Here is a 24,266-nt window from a genome sequence, read left to right on the forward strand (position 1 = left end):
TTCGCAAGGTTCGACATTTTTGACGTCTTCGTGATTACCCTCTCCCAAGGTTCAACATGCAACAAAAGAGAACTTGGATTGGACTTCGCGGGACATCTGTGTCCTTTCTGTGATCAGGCTTTGTGTTAGTGTGTGAAGTGCCCGGTCCTAATGCACTTCAGAGGGCATCGAGGAAAGCCATAAATACCTTTCTTAATACTCCCTCTCAAACTTCCCCGTGGTTGAGGATATAAATACAATATATTTTTTTTTTCTTTTGCCATTCTGCTGGTTCCTGTACGGCCATCACCTTAGACGTGCACGTTGTCACAATTGGAAGGAAAAAGAAGTGCGCTAAAGATTATGTCCGCGAATTCCGCGATTTTTTGAGGTGTGTCCTGACGGAAGTTGTAGCGAAGAACACGTATGTATATCTGTCGTTATTTTTTAAGCGAACACAAATATCACAACTACAAGAATCATCTGACCCGGTGTCCGATGGTGTTTCTTTCATATCCACCGAAAAAAAAACGGTCAACTTTTTGGGGAATAAATATACACCGAAAAAAAACCGAAAGATTAATTTTAAAATAAACACCGAAAAAAGTACGCCGAATGTTGAAAAAATAAAAACCGAAAACGCGGAACCCTACTTATAATTTGACACTTTGTGACGTCATACTTGCTGAAAAGCTCACCCGTCTGAAGAATCGAACGGTGCGTTTTTATTTGGCGGGAAAACTGTGGTGCCCTCGTCATCAGCTGGTGCTGTTGTAGAAAATTACATATAATTTCGAACGGATTGTTCAGTTCTTCAATTGCGCTAGCGGTGGTAGAGTGAAAGCAGACACCAGCGATAACTTAGGCAAGCTTTAACCGATGTCTCAACTGTTTTCGACAACCAGATCTCTTCGTTCGTAGTGACTCGTAGCCATGAACGAGATGCTCGACAAGTTCGATTCAGCATCGGACGGCCAACTACTGGAAAAAGAACACTTTTTAGAACCCGAAGTGTCACCGAGTCCAGAGCGCTTCGAGGTGAAAGATTCAGGCTCTGGTATGGGCGTAGAAGGGGCACCGGAGAGTTCGAGCCCTGAGACCCGTCCGTACCCTGCCCTGGACGAAGTGCCGCCGAGTATCGGTGCAAGCAACGGAGGGGAGCTGCTGACAGCCGACACGTTTCAAGGCGGCGAAAGAGCGCTGGCAAGCCCTCTCGGTGTCTGCGCCCCAACAGATCATGACGTTGATCTGCCTGAGGTCGGCATGAACGCAGTTACGAGCGATGACGAAAAATCGGCCGCAAAATCCGACGGGCGTGGTTCCAAATTTGGTCCTGCATCTCCCGACGTTGCATCACACGACGTCGCGTCACAAGACGTTGCATCTCACGATGGATGCAAGCAACTTCCAGTGGTAGCCTCGGATGTTTCGGGACCTGCCCGCGACGTTGGTGTTGTGTCTCTCGACACTGCAACTTCGGACGACGAATGTGACGACCCTCCCGTGCTGGCCCTCCTCCCGCGACGTGGTAGCAGTAACGGCGTTGCGTGTTCCGATGAATCCGGAGACGCTTCTGATGCGTCGCCGAAGCCTTCGGGACGTGATTTCGCCGACGAGGCCGCGTCATCCGATGACGAGCGTCAGAGTGCCAGTGTCGCCGTCGATGGCAACGAAAAGGCGGACACCGACAGCACGCCCAAACGCCCCAAGGACCAGAAAGTACAGCGCAAGTCTGCTCAGAGAGCGGCTAGTGAGCTGCAACAGATCTACAGCACAAGTCAGCGGATGGCCCGAGGTCAGGCAACCTTGCCTCAGTCGTTTTGTTCAGTCTATTTCGGTATGGGAGAAAGCTATACCCACCTCTTTCCACTTTAGCAAAGCGAATGCTGGAGGGGAGGGGAGGAGAGAAGTGGAAAGCGGTGGGGAATGCTTCCCCTCAGCTCTTAACCTGTCACCGACTAGAATACATGCTTTTGGCGAGAACATATACAGCGTGAATAGTTGTCAACATAAAGAGGCAATGCTGGGCCGTTTGTCTGTTGGCTCAGGTAATTGAGCGTACGGGTTTGTAGTGCCTCTGCTCGATGGCACTACTCGTGGCCCTGAAGTTTGTTGGCGATAGTGGTAGTGAGAAATCATTTTGAGGCAAGAGGACGGACGAAGAATGCTAGTATTTCGGAGAATGTTGCAGAAAAGGTAGTTTGATCAGTTGATTCAGAACTGAAGACGCTTATCTTAATGAGAAAAGCTACCCCTGCGACCATGCGTCACCACATTCTATTGTTGGCTCGTTCAAAAAACTCCGATACCACTTTATGGTTGCCGGACTCCCTGCGGTGCTGGCTAGATTGGCGGCTCTTAGCCCCTTGTCAATGCTAGTGCCCCGCATGTTGCGTACCAAGCTCTCCCATAGCTTTACGGAGTTTTGAAGGACTCTGGCATTAGCGAAGAGAGGAAGTTTGTGCTGGAGGTGGGACAACTACGGGGCCTCCCTTTTATTCTCATCCTGCTCGTGACTAGAGACAACATGCCTTTGTAGGGAGCGTACAGCCACCGACGTAACAAAGCGACACTGAGCCGTTTGTGCATTGGCAGATAGTCTTGTACATTTCTAAAAATGTTCCCATAGTCGGTCAGAAGTTAACCATGTGCCCAACAAACACCACCACTTACTAGCCATGGCATCAGATTGCCAGGACAGGCCGCGACAAGTTAAACAATGTTGGTGCGATATATCCTGATAAGCAGTCTACGCAATAATTGGCTTGCATTGTTGTCGCATCAGCCGCCATTGCTCCCTACCGTGCTCCTGTGCCCCTAACTTCTGCGGCATACATTTCACACCACTGAATTTGTTCTTCTTGGCGAGCCTTGCAGAGAACACATTCGATGGCGCCAAATATTTGCTGCAGAAGGTACAGACATGGGAGCATGGTACGGAGCAATGGTGTCTGGTACTGTGCCGTATGATGTCACGTGCAAGGCATGTATAGCCTCAGTAATGGACTACTTGTACGTCATTGGGAAAGAGTGACTGGCAGTAATGAGGGTGTGGGAGGGGCTTCTGGTGCATTCTTAACTTGTACCTGACTATTGAATCGCAGTAGGCTAGAATGTGGGGGTTTCAACATTTGTAGGTCCCGTTTCTGCTCGACTTTGCCCTCCAAGAAGTGTAGAACTATTGTACTTGCAAACTACTAGACAGTTTACAATACGCATGTGACATATCTGCCACGTGAATAGAGGATGGCATGAAACCCGAGACTGAGGGATACACAAAAGTGGACATTGCAGTAAATTTAATTTAGCCCCCCCCCACCGATTTCGTGGACCCTTCTGGCCTCCTAGTATGTAGTCTCCCCGCTAAATTGAGCAGAAAAATTGACGTCGCATGATTTATACACCAATTAAGCTTTTCCGCTAAATTTAGTGGGAAATTTGATGTCATGTGACCCAACATCATGGGACCTACAAACCAATTCAGTTTCCCTGCTATATTTAGCGGAAAAAGTGACGTCGCATGACCTATACACAATTCACTTTCCCCGTTAAACTTGGTGGGAAATTCAATGTCACATGACTTGACGTCATGGCACCTACAAAAAAAATTTACAGTTTTTTTTTAACCGCAAAAAAAATCTAGGCATCGCCGAATGCTCATTCTCCGCACAAAGGCAGCGCTAGAGGTCACAGCCAGATGCCAAAGTTTCAGCCCGATCCGATAATTTAATCAAAAGTTATAAGTGATTTTCTGAAAATTTCAGTGGGAAAATGAAGCCCATTTTTGCCCGTTTTCGGTTTCTGGTGTTATTGGCCTCGAGATCGACCTGAAGGTGGCACTACGGTCGTGCTATCATCATCATCAAAGCGGGGATAGGAGAACGGCCGCCCCATAGGCTCTCCACGTTCGCGCGCGAGACGGCGTATATTCTTGCGTTTATTTTGTCGCATACTATCGGTGGGAAACAATTCTAGCGGAAAAGGATGCGGTACTGTTCAACGCTTCAGTGAAGATTGAATCGTGTTGCCAGCGTGCGGCCTAAATTTATATAATCACTTCTGTGGGTGCATCATCTGCTCTAGGCAAGCATTGGAAAACATGGATCACCACGACTGATGCCTGTCTCTGGCTCAACTGGAATATTTATGTTAAATATTTGTTTCTTTTGAAATGGATGTATCGGTTCATCAACGTGGCAATTAAAGAAACAATAAATTCCAACTCAGATAACATAATACTGGTACTGTGGGCTGTGAAATCGCAGCTTCTATGCTTTTTTTTTAACTTCTTTCTTTTGCAGTAATATAAATATTTAGAATGAAGATAAGTCAGTGCTGTATTGGAAGTTACCATGCTATTGAGTTCCTCTGCCCTTTTACTGTCATAGTGTCGGAAAGGTTTTTGGAGTCTGAACAAATCTACTGCATTGCTATGAGGACAAGGTGTCTCTTCTAGTTAAGATCTGCAAACTGCACGGTTGGCAGGACAACTGAAACAAGCTGTTCTAATATATCTGCCGTGACTGTAATAAACGGGTGTAACCGAGCAACGCATCAATGTTCCTGTTATTAAATGCTTTTCTCGGTAGTGTGGGTTCATCCGCTTCAATTATCTTGGCAAGGGCCGCGGATGTCAAGGCTAATACTATAAATTTCTGGCTAAATAATCTTGTATTCAAACACAGTAGACTGTGCAACCCCAACAAACGACGCGCACCACGACACGGACAGCATCGGCCACAGTAATACTCTTTTACTGATGAGGGCTAGCGACCTTCACGAGAGTTTCTGATCACCCTCCACCCTCACCTAATGTATATCAGGACTGGGCAGTTCATCGATTAACTCTCAGATTATTCAAGTAATGCTTTAATTGCAATTTTTTTTTTGCCGGTTAATTGGAGTCTTGTGCTGGAGAAAGTCAACAAGGAGTAAAAAATGCCTGCTTTAATATTTTTGACGTCTTTATTTCTTTTGTGACACTGGCTTGCGCGGTAAACCACTTCAGCGTGCTTGTCATTTCACCGAGGGGGTTACTGTTTAAATAATAATTTAAAAAATACTTCATTTTAAAAGGCTTCCAGTGTTCATATTTATGTAGGACTAACAACGTGAAGTTTAGAATGGGAATGGCAGTACACTGTGATCGATGGGAGTGTGACCCAAAGTCTGACGAAACAAGAATTGTTGGAAGCGGCGCAACAAAAATCGCTCGCGAAACCTTGGAGGCCTTCACCATAAGATCTCGTGGCACCGATGTCTGTGTCAGCGCCCCATCTTTATCTCTATCTGATAGGGAGTATACGTTCCTTCAAAATGAACGTGTCATGTAGGAAAATGCGCTAGGCTTCGTTCTATCTTTTTTCTTACCCATGCGCACGTGTACATTGGGCATAGCTTGCTTTTCTGTGCTTTTCTAAAATAAAGTTCAGTTGAAAGTGCGCCTCGTCCTGTCTGCTTCTCTCCTTGTGTCCTCGTTGTTTTGGCGCCTCACTTCAAGGAATGCAATGTGTTATTTATGACATAGTAAAACCAGTAAAAAAATGTGTGGTTTTAATTGTCTTTCACGCAATATGACCGGCGAAAAATCAACATACGGATTTATTGATTGATTAGTCTATTAAACAATAGCGATCAGTCGGGTTAATTTCCTAATCAGACCACAGACCCACTCAACATTCAATGCTTTATGAAAGCCACGGTTTGTGCGAGGTAGCAAAAATACGTGGGACCAGCGATTGCATAGAAACCAACACACTAAGATTATGGAAGCTTCCGACGTAATAATAATCGCTTTGCTGAATTTCTACGCATGGGAAACGATGCAACACAACCTTTAGTAAGAAGAAATGGCAACAAAAACATAAGACATTTATTAAGGAATGTCAAGCTCAGCCTGAAACGGGCTTGCGTCGTCGAGATCCATGTTTCTGAGCGTGCGTCCATAGCAGACGACGCACGGCGGTATCCCCGCTTTCGCGCGTTTCCAATTTCGGCCGCACGGTGGCGACACGGTTCGATCTCGAGGCGAATAGAGCCCCATGTGTTCGAAAACTTCGTCGGCCGCCATTTTCCCATTGAAAATTTCAGAAAATCACTTATAACTTTTCAATAAGGAATCGGATCGGGCTGAAACTTTGGCATCTGGTTGTGACCTCTAGTGCTACCTTTGGGAAGAGAATGAGTGTTCGGCGATGCCTAGTTTATTTTTGCGGTAAAAAATACCTGTAAATTTTTTTTTGTGACAACCTGTAGAGTTTGGCCATTTATTTAGAAGTAAAGGAGATAAAGAAGGAAGCGTTATTGTCCGAAAGCATGCTGGGCATCTTTCAGGGTGTCTTCCCAAATTTGAATGTGGCCAACCAGAAGCCGGAAATAATACCCTGGCGGTGGTCTTGAGAAACAAAATTGAAAAGCGGGTTGGAGTAACTCTTGGTGACTGAAAATATGGTGCACGAGATGTTTCAATCGTGGTCATCCAAAATCATGGTGGAAGAGTGCAACTAGCAGAACGATCAACATAATCCGCGCACCAAGGGCCGGGAATCTGCCATTTGAGCGGTCGTACTCTGTTCGAGCAAAACAGAATTCGAGCAGCACATTCGTTTCTTACATCTTTCTGCCTTACATCTTTCTGCACGATCATAATCAAAATGACACGTGCACCTTACTTTCAACCGTGAAGGGTTACTACATACGCGTTTATTAGGACCCTATACACCTTTCCAAAAAACACTCGTTGCCAGGGACAACAAACTGTTTTCGAGCCCAGTCACTGAGTTTGAGGCTAGACTCTCACCGGTGTCCCTCCTAACCCTAACCGAGTGGACTGTGATTTCAACAGGCGCAGTTTCAAACGCTGCTGGTGGCTAAATTCTCGTATTTTCCTGCTGTATTTTGTGTTTCATGGTACATGTATGTTCCCGAGGACATTGAAAAAGCATTGTGCTACATTTGTAAAAACAAAAAAAGCAAAAAAAAAAAAGCTGTAAACTATTTTTGTTGGGTATGCGTGCGACAGAACGAATGCGACTGAAATGTATAGTTCTAGTTATTTGTTTCTTTCTTACAATAAGTTTTGACGGCGCCGCGGGATTCGCCGCATGTGAAACGACAAAGCGCTTTGCTGTCAAAAATAAATTGCAACAGAAGAGGGCCGAAAGTCATGCATTTTTCACGCTCACAAATAACGTGTTTACCGATGGACAGGACACGGACATACAATTGAGAAAGTGTTAACATCCGAACAATATATCGCACGTACCACACGATGCAGCATTATCCGGAAAGAATTTATTTGAGAAAGGTCTCAAATAACGCAGTCACAGTTGACAACAGTCACATCTTGACGATCGGGCAAAATCCGAGATGACTTCGTTTTGGGGAGAGCTTCCTCTTTTCACAACCTTACCAAGGCAAAAAAACAAACGCGACTGACCCGTTTCCCACCCCAACCCGGGCAACTATTTTTGGAGATGACTGAGGACTCTACGCGGATTATCTGTGGGAGGGGGAAGAACAATGTTCGCAAAATCGCGTCGAGGGTTGTTCGACGTCCTTCACCTCCTTCGTTTCCCGTGAATGTAAAGCAGAAAAACTTGAGTGGCAGGCACTTACCAGCCTTATTTCTAACAATAGAAGATAACACTAAAAGGGTACGCAGCACACATAAAAAAAAAATTTAAGTGGAAACTTTCAAGAGGGGCGAGAAAACGTTGAATGCAAAACCGCAAAAACGTAGTATACACCAACTCAACTCTCCTACGTCACGCCGCGGTGGTGGCGCGCCGGACGCACTTCCGGTCTGGGGCGGTGGGCAGAAGTCGCCGTGCCAGACATGCATTCCTGTGTTCCTTTGGAAGAAACGAGACAAAAAACCTGCCTTCTCGTCAAAATGCTGCGATGGGGGCTTTACCAAGAGAGTCTGGGAAGGTTTGAAGATCAGTTTTCATGTGTTTTTGCACCCTCCGTTCGTCCGAGAACGTGGATAGCAGCCGTGAAAAGGGCAAACTTGACGCTGTCGAACTACGATTGCGTGTGCGGGCCACAATTTGTAGTCGCCAGATGTATTTGCTTTGTTCCAACATGACCGAGAGAAAACCCCCAAGTTGTCCGGACCACCCACGAATTCAGTGCGTCTTCAAATTCACACGGCCGCCTGATCGTTCGAACTTTCGTCTGCTCTCTCAAAGTTGTCTGCTTTTTGTCGTCTGCTCGTTCCAACAAAAGCGGCCCGTAGACCAAACTTTGACCCGGTGATTGCAATAAGAAGTAATTGCAGGCCTCAAAAGACTTAAGTAGGCTCGGTGTAAACAGTAAATACAAGATGTTAATTATTGGTACCGGTGGCCATCACCTACTTGTTACGCTTTGTCTGTTCCCGCTTCCGATTTTCAGTATCGACGTCGATCATCGCCGCTACCTTTTACACTTTTGCAGCACGAGCGACGTCGTAACCGAAAATAGCTACAAGAATCTCATCATGGTTTTGGCGTCCATTCTGCAGCGTTCATGCGAATGAATCGCCGCACGTCAAATTATTTACGGAAAGTTTAGCGGCGTAACGAGCCTTGATAATTTCGCTCAGGCGATTGAAGTGGTAAGACATTGCGATGAGGACGTAGAATCGACAACTCCAACGCGAAAAAGAGTATGCAGACTCACACAGACGCCGACAACGTGACATTCGAATGGTTTGTTGACGCGGGACGCGGTGCTTCTTGCCCGTACTCCATTGCGCGTGCGTTCGAACTGTCGTCTGCTCTTTCAAACTTGGCTGCTTTTTGTCGTCAGTTTGTTCAAACGACAGCGGTAAACCAAACGTTGACCCGGTAATTGCGATAAGAACTAAGTGCAGGCCTCAAAACACTTCTGATGGTCGGTTGGGGTAAGTCGGCTAAGTGTAAACAGATACAAGAAGTTGTTGATCATTGTTACCAGTGGCCATCACCGACTTGCAATGCCCGTTCTACTTGAGGTTTTCAGTATCGATGCCCACCATCTCAGCTACGGTCCACGCTTTTTCAGTCCGAGCGACGTCGCGACTGAAAATAGCGAGCAGAATCTCGACGTGGGAGTCAGGCTTTAGCGCCCATTCTGCGGCGTCCACGTGAAATGAATCGCCGCACGTCACATAATTCACGCAAAGTTTTGCCTCGATAGTTTTGCTGATACCGCTCAAGTAGTCAGACATTGTTAGGAGGACGTAGAATCAACAATTCCAACGCGAAAAAGAGCACGGGGACTCCCACCGACGCCGACAACAACGCAATTCAATGGTTTGTTTATGGGCGACGGCGGGCTTCTTGCCCACCATCCACGGCGCATGCGCGGCGCCGGTGACGTCCGCTAGGGGCGCTCCGGTTTGTTTGTAAACACGAGTTGGTGTATAGAAACGCGCTGAGCGGGTCTTCACAGTCCCAGAGAGTGGCAGAAAATTTCTAGCTGATAGAGGGCGCGAGAGCCGCATCAGCAACATGGCGGCGGCCTAGGAGCGTTTTTTGGAAAGGTGTATACCTATGATTAGAACTGTTTCTCGCTACCACCACTAGGGGATTCTTTTCGGCTTCTGGTTGGTCGAGAGAGCGTGCCAAGCCCTCTTTCTGAGTCTGGTGCATGCCCTGGCTCTGCCTGCACCTCCCATTGACCAAACTCTCTCTATACACGTCTGCTACCCCCCCCAGACCACTTCAGTTTCCTCACTAAATTTAGCGAAAAAATTGATGTCACGGGATCCCACATCAACCTCTAGGGCTCTAGGCCCTAGAGGTCGTCCTAGACATTCCTATTGTCGTCCTCTAGGATGTTGTCTCTGGCCTCGTAGCAAAATAAGGAGGTAAACATTCCAAATGCTATTGCAATTCATAGACAGCCAACAAAGTGGTTTCTGCATCCAATTTTTTTTTCCACTTTTTGTTTGATGTTTGGGCGTAGGTTTCCCTTCAAACAAGTAGTCGTTGGCTCGCGCATGTTTCTTAGTGTCATTTTACCGGTAAAGATTGCTTGTATCATGCATAAATCAGCATTATTATACCCTGTTATTCATAAAATTCTTCACATTTTGTCACAGTGAAGGATCTGGAAAAAAAACAAATCCTTGTATAATCTGCACCGGCTAAAATTAAAACTTGTAACCATGTATGGTCCGGAAAATAAGGCACATGTTGATTCACTTCCCGTTATTTTGTTTGCATTCAGAGAACAAGATGGCTCTGCCATACCACGAGCCTGCCAAGCTGTCGCTGAAGGCCTTCTTGGACCAGATGCGCTCAAAGCCATCGCCAGAACAACTCCAGCAGCCTGCCCAGGGTCATGTCGAGGAGCAAGCCTTGCCCCTTGAAGGCCAGCCGAGGTAAGTACCCTAGTCGGAGTTCTGGCGGCACATTTTTGTTACCAACGCTCAAACCTTCCACGATCGCATAAAGGCCGACGAACAGCCAGAAAGAAGAAAACCCTCCCTCGATTCTTCCTTTCCATACGAGCAAGAGCGAAGCCGTTCTCCTTTCTGTGGGGAGTAGCTCTGCTCCTGGGGTAAAGGGGTGCGAGAAGAATTGGAGAGAAGGATACTGGCAACCGGTTTCCTTCTTGCAGAAGAGGATTGTGTAGGTTGACCTTTAAGAAACGCTTGCAAAAGGGAAAAGTTTTTTAAACAACCTGGATGGGGAAAAGGAAGTCATAAAACGAATTTACAACGAAAAAGAAAAAATTTTAGAGCTATATCTGCGACAAAAAACAAATTTGTAGTTGGTGCCGCGGAAAGATGGCCGCTATTTATCGCGTCGCTGGCCACGATTTATCAAGTGGTGCTTGCGCTCTTTCGGAAGCTTCCTATGGTCTCTCTCTAAAAGTTACTTTTTCATCTTCGTTTGAAATGCAACAAAAAACAAAGAATAATAAGTACTACTTAGAGCCCAAAGGAAGCTCCGAAAAGAGTGCAAGCACCACTTGGTAGACCCGTGCGCCAATCAGAAATTGACTGTGGCGGTGCGCCAGAGTGTTCCCTTTTGGCGGCGGCGCACAAGTCTACCACGTGGCCAGCGGCGGCTTTTGCGGGCGCCTGCTACAAATTTGTTTTGCGCCGTAAATATAGCTCTCAAAATTTCTTTTCTTTGTTGTAAATTTGTTTTAAGACATTGTTTTTCCATGTAGGCTGTTTAAGAAAAAAATGCTCTTTACTTTGCATGTGTCCTACAAGGCTATCTTACACACTTACATTTGGGCACGCTCGAGTTTGTTGCACACCCTGGCAACCGGTTAAAGACAACCTACAGATCCTGTTCTGCTGGGAACAAAACCGGTTTCCACTCTCCTTCTCTCCATTCCCTCTCGCTCTTCTCCTCTCCCACAGAAGCTGGTCTCTGAGCTGCTCTTTGCAGAAAGCATAGGGAGTTCCCTCTTTCTTAAATGGAAAGAAGGAACTGAGAAAGATCTTTTTTTGTGGCATCTTATCGGCCTTTAACACACCGGTGCACTGGCGCCATCTGTCGAGTAGACCTGGAATACTCCCAGCCTGTGAGTGACTAGACTAAAGATTTTGCAGTATTTGCAACTTCAAATCTACACACTATTCGTGCAAAATAGTCGCTTAATTATAAGATATTCAGAAATATTTTAAACCTACAGTGGAAGAATGATGTGTGAAAAATTATAAAAATATATTTTCAATTGTCCAGTGCTACCACAGATGGCACCAGTGGGGGAATGTCTGCCAGCATCCAGCTGGCCTGTCTAGTATAAATCTTTCCAAAAATAGCCCTCTGGCCACTCTCCTTTGCTTATGATGATGGTACAAGTTTTGACTCTCACGACCCCTAGCAGTTACATATTTTCTGCCATCATCTTTTGCTGGGAAAACCTGCTCAGTGCAACTCTACTCGTGTTGTCCATGCAGAGTTCTCCAGCATTCTCTCAAAGTTTTACTTTATTTGCTATATTCATGCTGAATACGCCTAAATGCCTCATATTCAGGCATTTCTTGGCGTTCGTGGGAAACGAATGAAGAAAAAGACGAACGGCTCGCGATGCGACAGCGCAAACAACGACAACTGTCCGCTGATATAATTTCCAGAGAGTCTTCTTGATCTTTGCTAGCTTAATGGCTTGGGGGGGGGACTGATCAGTAATATCTATCCCTTTGCTTTGGTGCTGTGCAAAAAGCAAGCTCTTCCCAATCCGAGCCCATACTTCGTCCGGTCTTCGGGAAGTGACTTTCGTCGACACTGTCGATTGCGTGTGCTGTGTTACTTTAAAATCTTTCTCAAATAAACCCTGCTCGGATAATGCGGCACCGCGTGCTACATACAGTGTGCTATTCTTAAATTTCATGCTAGGGGACTGTTGCATACATGAAACATCTATTTGTGGGACGTACCCATGCCTTCCAGCTATCCCGTGTTAAATATTTTTTACAGTTAATAGCTTTGTCGATGGATACGGCTAAGTGCATGGCAGTGTAAAAAATCTGAGGCAAATGAAAAAAAAAGGAGATTCCTGTTGCATTTGTTTATTGCCAACATAGTTGCAAAAAATTTGCTAACATTGTTTGTGTTTGTTCCCAAATCTGGTACAACGCTTTCTAAAGGCCTTGAGAAAGTATACCGTATTTACTCGCATAATTCACACTTTTTAAAAAAAAATATCTGTAATTAGAAGGCGCTGCGCAAATTAAGCAGATATAATGGGAGCACGTCCCAAATAAGACATCTGCAAAGGCTGTAATGTATATAAAAACACAAATATACGAACGGCAAATGGTTTTTTTTATTTTACAAAACGCACCTACTTTGTTTACTCCGAGTCGCCGTTGGAGCTCTCGCACTTGGTACCAGGGCTGCGATCGTCGTGGCTGTCGTCATTCGCATTGCAAATAGCATTGTCTTAAGTTCCGTCGAGCGCATTTGATAGCCCCATCTTCTTGAAGCTCGACTCAACAATGCTGGGAGAGACCATGTACCACGCTGTTAGAGCCCACTCGCAGACTGTTTCCACGGGCAGCCTTTTTATCCTTCCACTGGGAGTGAGGCTGTGTTCTCCACTGGCCATCCATTCTACATAGAGTTTGCGCACATGGTCTTTGAACGGTTTGTTGATCGACACGTCCAAGGGCTGTAGAACCGATGTTAGACCTCCCGGGATGACAACAAGGTTCGGTTTTGTCGGGACGAGGTTGGTGTAAACGAAGCGTTTAATTCGGGTTAATGATACGTTACATGAGCAGTGAGCCCGCACGTCAGTCTCCATGCGTCCGTCGTGTTGACGTTCTCCGACCCAGACTCTCACACTCAGCCCTCTCGCTGGCTTCTTTGTCGTCTGGCTTGTGGCGCCCTCTTCGTGCTGTGGCTCTCACGACACCCCCCTTTCTTTGAAGATTTCCAGCACCTACATTCTGAGGCGGCTTGGAGGTCTTGATTTTCGTCCACCTCTCGTGACGGTTATTCCAGGCTGCCAAGGTTGCAGATGTCTGCTCGTGCGATGAGTGATGCCAGTGGCTGTGTTCACCGCATAATACCTAGGAAACTGCGTTGATTGCAGCACTGTCCCACTTGTGGCTGCTCCTGACAAAATTCACACAGCTGTATGTAGAGGTATAGGGTCACATTCTTTGACCCTATGACGGGCATCGTAATGTGCACCCAGCTTGGCTTTGTATGCGAGATTCTTTTTCCGAAAGGGCTTGCTGTTCCACCGAGGCTGGAACGCTTTGGACACAGCTGGAACATTTGTCCGTATCTTTCTTCCCATCATGAGTTCCGCAGGGGAGTACCCTTCAGTTGCAGGGGTATCCCGGTGAGCAAGCAGAGCCTTGTGGATGTTCGGCGACTTCTTAAGCAGCTGCTTCGCCGTCTGTACGGTCCTTTCCGCCGCCCCATTGCTCTGAGGATAATATGGGCTACTGGTTACATGGCGTGATCACCACTCCTTCGCAAACCTTTCGAATTCGGCAGAAGCGAATTGGGGCCCATTGTCTGACCGAATGATGGCGGGTGCTCCGAAACGGGCAAACATCTCGCTGAGTTTCCGTGTGATGTCTTGGGTTGTTGTCTTTCTTAATTTCTCAAGTTCAAAGAACCTCGAGAAATAATCACCACTACAAGGTAGTTTTCGCCATTTTCGTAAAAGAGGTCCGCGCCTACAACTTCCCATGGGTGATTCGGGAGTGGAGTGTGTAGCAGGGGCTCTGCGCCAGGCTTTCGGTGTGTCTGACACACTGGACATCTTGAAACATAGTCTTCAACACTCCTGCTGATGCCAGGCCACCAAACTGATTGACTGGCCCGAGCTCTGCAACTACCTACGCCCTGATGACCCGTGTGCAGGCTTTCGAGCACCTCGTCCTGCATGCTTGGCGGGATGACGATGCGACTTCCCTTGAGGAGAAGTTCTTCAACTACCGTGAGCTCTTGGGACACATTGGCATATTTCTGTACTGCAAGTGGCAGTGACACGCCCTTGGGCCACGTCGTTGAACAATAGTTCCTGACAGTCACGATAGTTGGATCTCGCTTTTGTTCTTCTTTGATCCTCTCCAGCATGTTGGTGGAGGCCGGTAGGAGTTCTACGCTGAGTAGCTCGTATTCTGTCAAAGCTACTTCGAGACTTCTTGGACTGCTGCTGTCCGTTGTTGCTTGCGGCTTCCGTGAGAGTACGTCAGCTGTATGGATCTCCTTTCCGGGGATGCGGGAGATTGTGTAGTCAAATTCCAGCAGCCTCATTCGCAGACGCTGTAATCGTGGACTCAGCTCGTCTATGCGCTTTGATGACAACAGAGGCACAAGCGGCTTATGGTCGGTCTCTATGTGGAATTGCAGACTGAGCAAGTACTGGCGGAAATGCTCGCATGCCCATGCGATTCCCAGCGCCTCCTTTTCTATCTGAGCGTAGCGTTGTTCGGTTTCTGTGAGTGACCGTGATGCGTAAGCGACAGGGAGTCGTTTTCCGGACGTCTCCTGAAGGGGGACAGCCCCAAGGCCGTACAAGGATGCATCCGCTGAGACTGTGAGATGACTTCGAGGATCGTAGTGCACCAGTACCGGTGTGGTCGTCAGTGCTTGTTTGACGGAGTCGAAACTTTTTTGTTGAGGCTATCCCCAGTACCAATCGGCGTCATGGTGAAGCAAATCGCGAAGCGGTTTCGTGAGTTGAGAGAGTCCAGGGAGAAATTTGGCCAGGTGGTTTGCCATACCCAGGAACGACCTGACCTCCGATACATCTCCTGGCAGTGTCAGTTGAGCGAGAGCATTGATCTTTACTAGATCCGCACTGACCCCGTTGGCCGAGACCACATGTCCGAGGAATTCTACAGACTGTTTGCGAAGAACGCATTTGTCCTTGTTGAGAGTTATGCCCGCATCTTGCAGGCGCTTGAGTACCCGATGCAAGTGTGAGTCATGTTCTTCTCTCGTTCTTCCAAACACGATGATGTCGTCTTGAAGGCAAGCTTGACCTTCGAGACCTTCGAGTACTCTTAGCATCTCACGCTGGAAGAACTCGGGTGCAGTGGAGATACCGAATGGTAGTCGGAGGAACTGAAATCTACCACATGGCGTCAAGAAGGTCGTGTACTCCCGTGATTCTGCTGCCAGTGGGGCTTGCCAGTAGCCCGCTCTGGCGTCGAGTTTGCTGAACCAGGTTGCTCCTGCCAGTTTTCCAAGGCATTCGTCGACAGTTGGCGTTAAGACTCGTTCCCTCAGGATGCAGCTGTTCAGGCCACTGTAATCGACACAGATGCGTAGTTCTCCGTTTTTCTTTCTGGCCACAACCATCGGTGCACACCACTCAGTTGCGTGGTCTATCTTTGCGATGACTCCGAGGCTCACCATTCGCTCCAGCTCCTGCTTGACACTTGGAAGCATTGGAAGAGGGACGCGCCTCGGGTACGTTACCACATACGGTTTGGCGTTGGGGAGCAGAGCTACCTTGTTCTCGGTGTTTAGTAGTCCGAGACCCGCAGTCAGCTTGGGGTAGTCACTGAAGATGTCTGCTGTGTCGTCTTCGTCTACCTCGGATCCCTCGACGACAGACAGGCTGCACAGGACTTGCAGAGACTTGATTGCTGGACGGCCAAGAAGCGCGTCGTGAAGGTTGTCCACTACGAACACCTGCTCCTGGCACGATCGTGCATTCCACCTCAGGGTCGCCTTGAACTGTCCCACGGTGGGAATCTTGGTTCGGCCGGGCCCCAGGAGTGCCTTCGTAGGTCTGCTGAGTGGTCCCATGACTGACTTGTTGTAGACCCTGGACGGGATGGCTGTGACGTCAGCTCCCGTGTCCACCTTGAACTCTACGGGCGAGCCGTTGACGCAAGCTGTGATCCTCCATGGTTCAGATCCGAGTTGACTTGTTACTTCACCCAGGTAAACCTCTTCGAGTGCGGCGTGGCGCTGACTCTGGCTGTCTTGGGTTTTCTTCTTTGTGGACAGGCACACTGACATGAAGTGTCCTTTTTTTCCACACCCATTGCATGTCTTGTCGGCAGCAGGACACTTGCCACGCAAGTGTGGGCGCGTGGAACCACACCATCTGCAAGCTTGGTTCTGTTCTTTGTTGGGGACTGGTAGCTGCTTCTTGTTTTTGGCCCGCTGCGCGGAGAAGTGAAGCTCGTCTACGATCGCGTTCGGCTGTGCCTGTGGTCGTAGTTCCTTGAGTTACTGTTTCACAGTTTCCGAATTTCGAGCCTTGGAGATCGCCGTCTCCAACGTTAGTTCAGGGTTGAGCTGAAGCTGCTCACTCAGCTTGACGTCGACGAGTCCCACGACGAGTCGGTCTCTAATTAGCTCTTCTTTTAAGTCGCCGTAACATACCTCTGCCAGCTTGTAGAGATCTGTCACAAAGGCGTCGACCGTTTCGTGCGCTTCCTGCACACGCCTGTTGAACTTTGAACGTTCGTAGATGACATTCGTCCGAGGGACAAAGTGTCTGCCGAAGGCGGTTGTCACTGCATCGTAGTCGTGTTTCTGGGCATCAGTCAGTTTCAGCGACGCCAGGACATCTTCTGCTTCGCGTCCCATAGCGTAAACTAACGTGTTCACTTGGGTTTCCCCGTCTTGTTTTTTCAACCCAGAAACGACCCGGTATCTCTCCCATCGGGTGAACCAACGCTTCCAATCATCGGGACGTCGAAAATCCAACTTTTCTGGCAACTCAACGACGAAAGGATTTAGCGACGTTGGTTGTTGCGCAGCTTGTTGCCCAGTGGCCATCGCTTACCGGTCGGCGTGGTCGTTGCAGACGTACCTTGGCGTGGCGATGCAAAGTTTCGGATTCCGAGCGTTCCACCGACATACCTTGCCGTGGCGACGCAAAGTTTCGGATTCCGGGCGTGGCGGTGCAAAGTTTCGGATTCCGAGCGTTCCCGTGCCTTGCCTCCCCGGAGTGGTTGATGTTGTAGCTAGTTGACTTGTCTTCCACAGCATCCCACCGCTGCCACCATGTCGGGATGAGGTTGGCGTAAACGAAGCGTTTAATTCGGGTTAACGATACGTTACGTGGTTACATGAGCAGTGAGCCCGCACGTCAGTCTCCGTGCGTCCGTCGTGTTGACGTTCTCCGACCCAGCTGGCTTGTGGCGCCCTCTTCGTGCTGTGGCTCTCACAACAGGTTTCATGTCATGCAACTTTTGCTGCGAGCTGTTGACAAGGTGACACCTTAAGCTGTCCAGTACCAGCAGCGACGGCAGTCGCAACAGAGCGCCTGGTCGTTTTCCCCAAACAGTTTCAGTCCAGTCTTGCATTAAGGCTTCATTCAACCATCCTTTTTCATAAACATGGACGTGGATGCGACCTTGCAGTTTCACTTTTGGCAACTTGCGCTTAAAAATGACGAAGGGCGGGAGCTTTCGCCCGTCAGCAGTTACCGCCAGCATAACAGTGCAGCGTTGCTTCTCACAGCCAGTTGTTCTTACAGAAACCTTGGAGACACCTCTTTCGCTTACTGTAGTGTTAGGTGGCATATCGAAGGTCAGCGGCGTTTGATCCACGTTCCTGATCTGGGACATAATGAAGTTGTCCTTTTTCTGCAGCGCGATCACAGAAAGATGAAATGCCAGCACCTTCTTTTCATAGTCTTCGGGCGAACACTGACAGAGAGTCGTCCTTCGTCTCGGAGACAAGGGATGGCATCTCATGAAGCGTGTCACCCATCCTCTGCTAGCCTTGAATGTTGGAGCCGAGATTCCTTTTTCTTGTGCAATCTTTCTTGCCTGAAACTGTAGCATCTCGCACGCCACGGCGTGACTAGATGACCTGTGATCTCGAAAATACTGTAGCGGTTCATCTTCAACAGCAGGAAAGTTCCCTCGTTTGGGCCCCCGAAATGCTTTTCTTCCCGGTCTTGCTCTTGCCACTTGCGACTTCTGTCTTTGCTAATAACTTATGTGGCTCTCGTTCACCCTAAACTGCCTGGCAGCTGCTCGGTTTCCATTTTCCTCAGCAAACTTTATCACAAAGAGCTTCAACTTCGCTGTATAGTTATTGTAACCCATCGCAAGAGCAATTGTCGAGAAAACCGTTGACAGCGTTCAACTTAAACCACTCAAGCTGAACAATGGAAAGCATGCGCTTTGGACCTGCAGACTTCGCGTCACTCCACACGACCGCAACCGCACACCACACGACGGTTCCCACATCTGGGAATCTCAGCGTGACATCATGCTCCCTTACAGGCCAACCACCTCGCAGCACTGAGCCAGCCGCGCGCGCGTCCCGTAGCTCCCGTAGAGTCGCATCTTTCTCGCACCCTCGCCTCTCACTCCTCTCACAGCCGCACAGAATTTCCTTAGCTTGCGTGCCCGTGGGGCGTCTGGAGAAACGGTTGGCGAGCTGGCGCAGGACAGTGCAAAGCACGCGAAATACGCAGGCAAGTTTTTTTTCTGGAAATCTGGACTTTAAGTAAGGGGTGCGCAAATTACGCGTTGGCGCAAATTATGCGAGTAAATACTGTAGTCATCATAAAACATAAAAACAAATATAAAGCAGAATGTTTAAGCTGCCAGCAATGTCTGAGGTTGCACTTGTGTGGGCTGCAGCTAACCAAATCACAGCCCACCGATAGGGTCATCAGGAACGCTGGGAAGGACCAATCTCAAATCCAGCTATACTCCGTTTCACATTACGTCCGGGTGCAGTGGATTCTTCGAGCCATTGGAGCCAATCCAAGGCTGCGTGAGTGTCACGTGACCTTGGAGAGGGGGCGCAGTGACATGCGGAAAAACATACCACGTACTGCGTCCACAGAGCAGGATTGATTGGAATTCGTAACGTTTTCTTCGTCCGGACGTGAGGTGAAACGGAGTATAGCGTATTCGACAAAGGTTCTCTTGTGCCTGGGGCCAAGTTTATCTTCGAAAGGTGAAGAGTCCAAGGTCACTTTCTTGGTGCCTTATAACTGGACAAACTTCGTTCTACATTGAAAGTGTTGTGCATTACAGGTTATGATCATAATTAAGAAATGAAACCACCACCATCTCGAAACCAGCATATCATACAGCTGTCATTACTTTTACAACAGTCTTCTTCTTTGTCATCCTACTGTGTATGTCCTTTTTGTTTCCATGTCTCGAGGTTTTATTTCTTAATGGTGATTGTCACCAACTCGCCTGCGTTTTGACTCTTACTTCAGGTTATCAGGTTGTCTATAATAATTTGCTTTTATCGGTTGATTTTTTATATTTTAATTCCTCTACATTTGCGCTAAAGGAGTTAGCATTGCGCCCCCAACAACTGAAACATTTACTTTCAACAGAGTTGGCGAAGACCCTTCAACTGTTTAAATACACCTCCTTTTCAGTGCATGTACACTGAACACAAACCGCTGGTAAATAAAGGTACACCTGTAGATAGAAGAAAGTTTCTGCACCATATTCAGCTTAAGACAAATAATTGATAATACTTCATGACATGCTTTATAATGAGGTAGTGTTGGAAGACGACGTTGACAAAGTCACATTGGAAGAATTTAATCACGTGATTTAGCCTTAGCAATGTCGCAATTAGCTTTACACAAAAAGAATAATTAAATCGGCTGGACTAGAAATGAAATTTGGACGTTGTAAATTAGGCCTATGGGAAGGCTGGCTTGTTGACGTGAGTCGAAATTCCGGAGTGTATGCCGAGATTTTTTACCAGCTGATGGCGGTACGCTTCCAAAAAGCCAAGCACCAGCTTCGCATGAAAATCTAGGAACCGACTGCTGTCTAAGGTGAGATAAATTGCTTTTTCTTTATTTAATAAGGACACGTGTTTTGATGCGAAATCTCAACCTTTTGGTAGTTACAACTTGTCTAGCATTTTTACGCTAATTTCAAACCATTTTCAGGCGGCGCTTGCAGATAGAGACTACTGGCTCTGGCAGGTTGACGGGGCCATTTTACTGGAACATCCACCGATTTTTGGGGTCGCTGCCGGCAAACTATGGTTCTCTCAAGCAAGAAACTTCCCGCTTCAAACCTGTAACCCCAGGAGTGTTTGAGGTATGAATGAGCTTACATTGCCTCTTTAACGTATCGCTAACAGCAACGATTTTTCTAGCAGCTCTCAGGGATGCACGAGACAGCCTATCCATGGAATGAGCAATCCGGAACGGAAGATTGGCCCGATAATTCTTCGGCGAGTGAGGACCGTCCCCATGATGAAAACGACGGCGAGGGGACCAGTGGCAGCCATGGAGCGATCAAGGGCGGCAACGGTAGTCGTGGCGCTTGCTCCGGTGACAACAGCTTCAGCGATGACAGCCACGCTGAAGGCACAAGCGCCAGCGGCCGAGGAGCAGAGCCCGTTTGCAAGCGCAGGAAGATGCTCGACGCTGACCTGATCGGAAGCATCCTCGCAGAGCAACGACTGCTTCGACTGAGCCTCGAGGAAGCCCGTCAGAAGGAGTTTGCCTTGCGTGAGCTCGCGCTTGATCTCCAAGAGAGAGTTATGCAAACACAACGTGACCTTACTGCCGCCGTACTGGCTCTCCTGAACAAGCCATGAAGTAGTTTATTTTTTTCCAGATTTTTCACTCGTACCAAACCATTGCTATTTCCTTCCCATTGGTGAATCATGGCGACAAACGCGGTTTCTGAAGATGGCCTTGTTCATTTATGGTAAACGCACAAAAGGTTCTTGACGCGTCTTCAAGAAAGGCCGTGTTCATTAATCTTCTGTATCTTTTTGCTTCTTCATCGGAGCTAAAAATAAAGTCTGATTTCACCTGTATTTGTTCTTTCTGCTTTTTGTGTTTCGTCGCTTTGAAAAGCGTTTTGCTTTGGCTGCGCATGCCCACTAGACGCCAAAGTGTTATCAGAGGTAGAAAGCTCGTGCTGGAGACCACTGCTGTCGACAATAAATTTTGTTTCACGGCCAAGCTGACAAGATGATTGAAGCTACTTGCTCGTTGGACCAGTTATATACTCAAAACAATTTTATTTTCGGGACTACCAACATTTACCAATTTTACAAATTGTGGGTTTCAAAAATATTTCATGGCAGAGAGTTGCGCAATTTGGAGCGATATGCAATGTATATGATTACTATGGGTTAATATACTCGCGTGGTGTCAATTTCTTGAAGTCGTGAATTGTATGGGTCGACAAATTGTTACTAATGACAAATGATGAGGTGCTGAATTAAATGGAAAATCTAAATGTTTAACTTGTGCCCAAAACAAAATAGAAGGTTGGCGGAACAGCAGGATAGAGCGCTGGAGCGAGACTGACCATGGGGGGGGCTCGCCACGCAGAGCCCCTTATGTACACACGTGGGCATCTGGAACTATCGGCGTAGAAGGTTTGGCACGTAGAACATTCTAACCTCTAATAAGCAACAGGGTTCTCGAACTTACCAGAACGCAACATTTACAGAAACAGCAAAAAGGTGCATCTGTGGCCAGGCATTGAACCTTGGCTCTTTGCTTAAGAGCCAAGCACGTAACCGTTCGGCCAAGGGTGCACTGCCTACTTGGCCAGCTGTGCGTGCAGCAATATTACATTACTGTATCTCCATTTGTCCTTCGTTTATTTTATCTCTCAATTTGTCGTCATTGTCGTTTCTTTGTTCATTCGTCGTTGTCATCTTGGATCTCTCGATTCAGTTCACTCCTCTAGACTTCAGAGGTTATCCATCCTGGGATAATACCTAAAACGGTTCCAATCAAGGCAGTTTCCATTGTCTTGTTAAGGCCCAGGTACCATGTCATCTTTACCATATCTTGCTGGGAAGACGTTCTTAAAGGGGCACTGACACATCAAAATCTTATGTTTTTTTATTATCTGAAATGATTGAAAATGATGCTGGGACATAATCCTCAAAATTCGAAACTTGGGAATTCAGTGTAAAGTAAAAAAACAATTTGTGAAATAAAAAAATAATTTCCAACTGCCGAATTCGAAGTTCCCGCGCCAGTGCGTTGACGTCAAATATTGCGGAGCCCTGAGAGTCGACTTTGTTTCACGACTTCGTGCTGTTGCCACCGCGACCCGATGCGAGGAGGAAAGGAGCAAGAGATGAGGGCGCCGGCGGACCGAGAAAACTGGTTTTGAGCGGTGCCGCCTGCCCAGGCGGCATGTTTTCCGAGATAGGGTACAATTCCAGAAGGCGACATCACACTTGACTCCGATTTTTGGTATTTCAAAAAGAAGGGCCGTAGTGCGTTCGCAATTGCGTTAAAAAACATGTTATGTTTTTTATGTTTATGTTATGTTTATTAAATGTTATAGAAATATAGGAAAGGGAGGGAGGTAGGGGGGTGGGTTTTGGTTGCAATTTGGGTGTTCGCGGAACCCATGAGACCAGTTCGTGGAACCCCTGTGTTCCCCGGAACCCAGTTTGAGAACCCCTGCCATAAATTGCGGACACGGCAAATTCGCGTTTCACAATGCGATAAACACACGGGAACTAGCTACAAACTCCTGTGTCACAGGAAAGGATACCGCAAGTGACTGACACTGCAGATTCACCTTTCATGGTGCGAAGGACCCACAAAAACCCGCCGAAAACTCGCATTTTACGGGAACGGATATCGCAGACGCAGCAGATTCAAGTTTCATGGTGCAATAAAGACGCGGGAACCCGCTGCAATCTTGCCTGCCGCGGAAACTGATATTGCGTGTGCAGATTACGGACAAAAATGCGGGAATACGCTACAAACTCGCATCTCACGAAAACAAATATCGCAGACGCAACAGAATCGCATTTCACGATGCGTTATACACGCGGGAACAACTCGCGTGTTAAAGGGGCCCTTCCCCTTTAACACGCTTTTTGAAAGTTATAGGCAAATTAAAATTACAAAAACAAGCGAAAAATAACCTCCTTCATGACATCCTTGGTCGCTTGAGTGGCCGTGAACTAGAGGAGGGGTAGTGAGTTCAGCGAGCACTCACGGCTGCCACACTCCGTGTCGACAGCTCGAGAGGGCACCACTAAAGCATGTTTTGGATAGGCTGTATGAAGCGGTCAGGCAGGGCAGCTCACATAGCATTTGCTGAGCGATTAAGCACTGATTCGGCACGACACTTCACTGGCCACAAACAACAGCAAACACGAGGTAAAGATCAGTTCAGAACGGGGGGGCCAAACCGCAAGCCAGACCTTCTCACCGAAGGCCTTCGGAACGCTCGGAACCATCCTCAAGCGCAGCGCCGCCGAGTACATCCGGGACCTTTCTACGCTCGCCTCTCGCTGGTGCCTGATCCCACTACCCCTTTCTAGCATGCGCCGCCTTTTCCACCGCTAGGTGGCACGTATGTCGACGGGTCATTTCTTGTTTCTATACTTTCTAAACTGCATTTGTTTCTTTTTTGATCTAAAATACTGAACAAAAACTACTTTCGTAAATAATTGAGACGGTTTCCGCCGCTTATATTTTGTAGTTCGACTAAAAAGAAGCTTTTAGCGGCTCTGACCAGTAGTAAACCCAAGAACAGAAGCATCACATATTGCGCGCTTTCGGTACCGTGGGTGGCCCCCTTAAAGGGAAGCTACGGAGCTTCTTGGAAAAAATGAGTTAGAAGTGAATCCTAGTGTATTTTTACCCCGTGAACCCGAATACCCAAACCATTTGCTGCGTAAGTATTCTTAAACGCGAGAAAAACGCGAAAGACAGTCGCTGTCCATGACGTCATCGACGGCTCTTTTGGCTGCCCAAGGCTAGGGGGGCGGGGCTTCAGCCCTATTTTGAAATTGCTCTTGTGGCTCTCCGGCGCGTCGCATTGAAATATAATTTTGATATCTGTTATTCTAAAGGCCAAATGAACGCAATTTAAGCGTTTTTTCTCAAATGTAGAAGTGCCCCATCTTCCCTTTAAGTGT

General features: G+C 47.6%; 1 protein-coding gene across 7 annotated transcripts in view; it reads left to right on the plus strand.

Moving 5' to 3' along the window:
* Nucleotides 1–687: 687 nt before the first annotated feature.
* The window catches only part of LOC8029346 (claspin), an 85,882-nt gene continuing 62,303 nt past the window's right edge, over nt 688–24,266 (plus strand). For all 7 annotated transcript variants that reach the window (XM_042286640.1, XM_042286641.1, XM_029982739.3 and 4 more), the window contains exons 1-2: nt 688–1,774; nt 10,177–10,330. In XM_042286640.1, coding sequence (XP_042142574.1) covers nt 913–1,774; nt 10,177–10,330 — 1,016 coding nt within the window. In that variant the 5' untranslated portion in view covers nt 688–912. The remainder of the gene's footprint in view (nt 1,775–10,176; nt 10,331–24,266) is intronic.

This window comes from Ixodes scapularis, unplaced genomic scaffold (genome assembly GCF_016920785.2).
Source record: "Ixodes scapularis isolate PalLabHiFi unplaced genomic scaffold, ASM1692078v2 PGA_scaffold8__174_contigs__length_109621045, whole genome shotgun sequence".
Taxonomy (NCBI): domain Eukaryota; kingdom Metazoa; phylum Arthropoda; class Arachnida; order Ixodida; family Ixodidae; genus Ixodes; species Ixodes scapularis.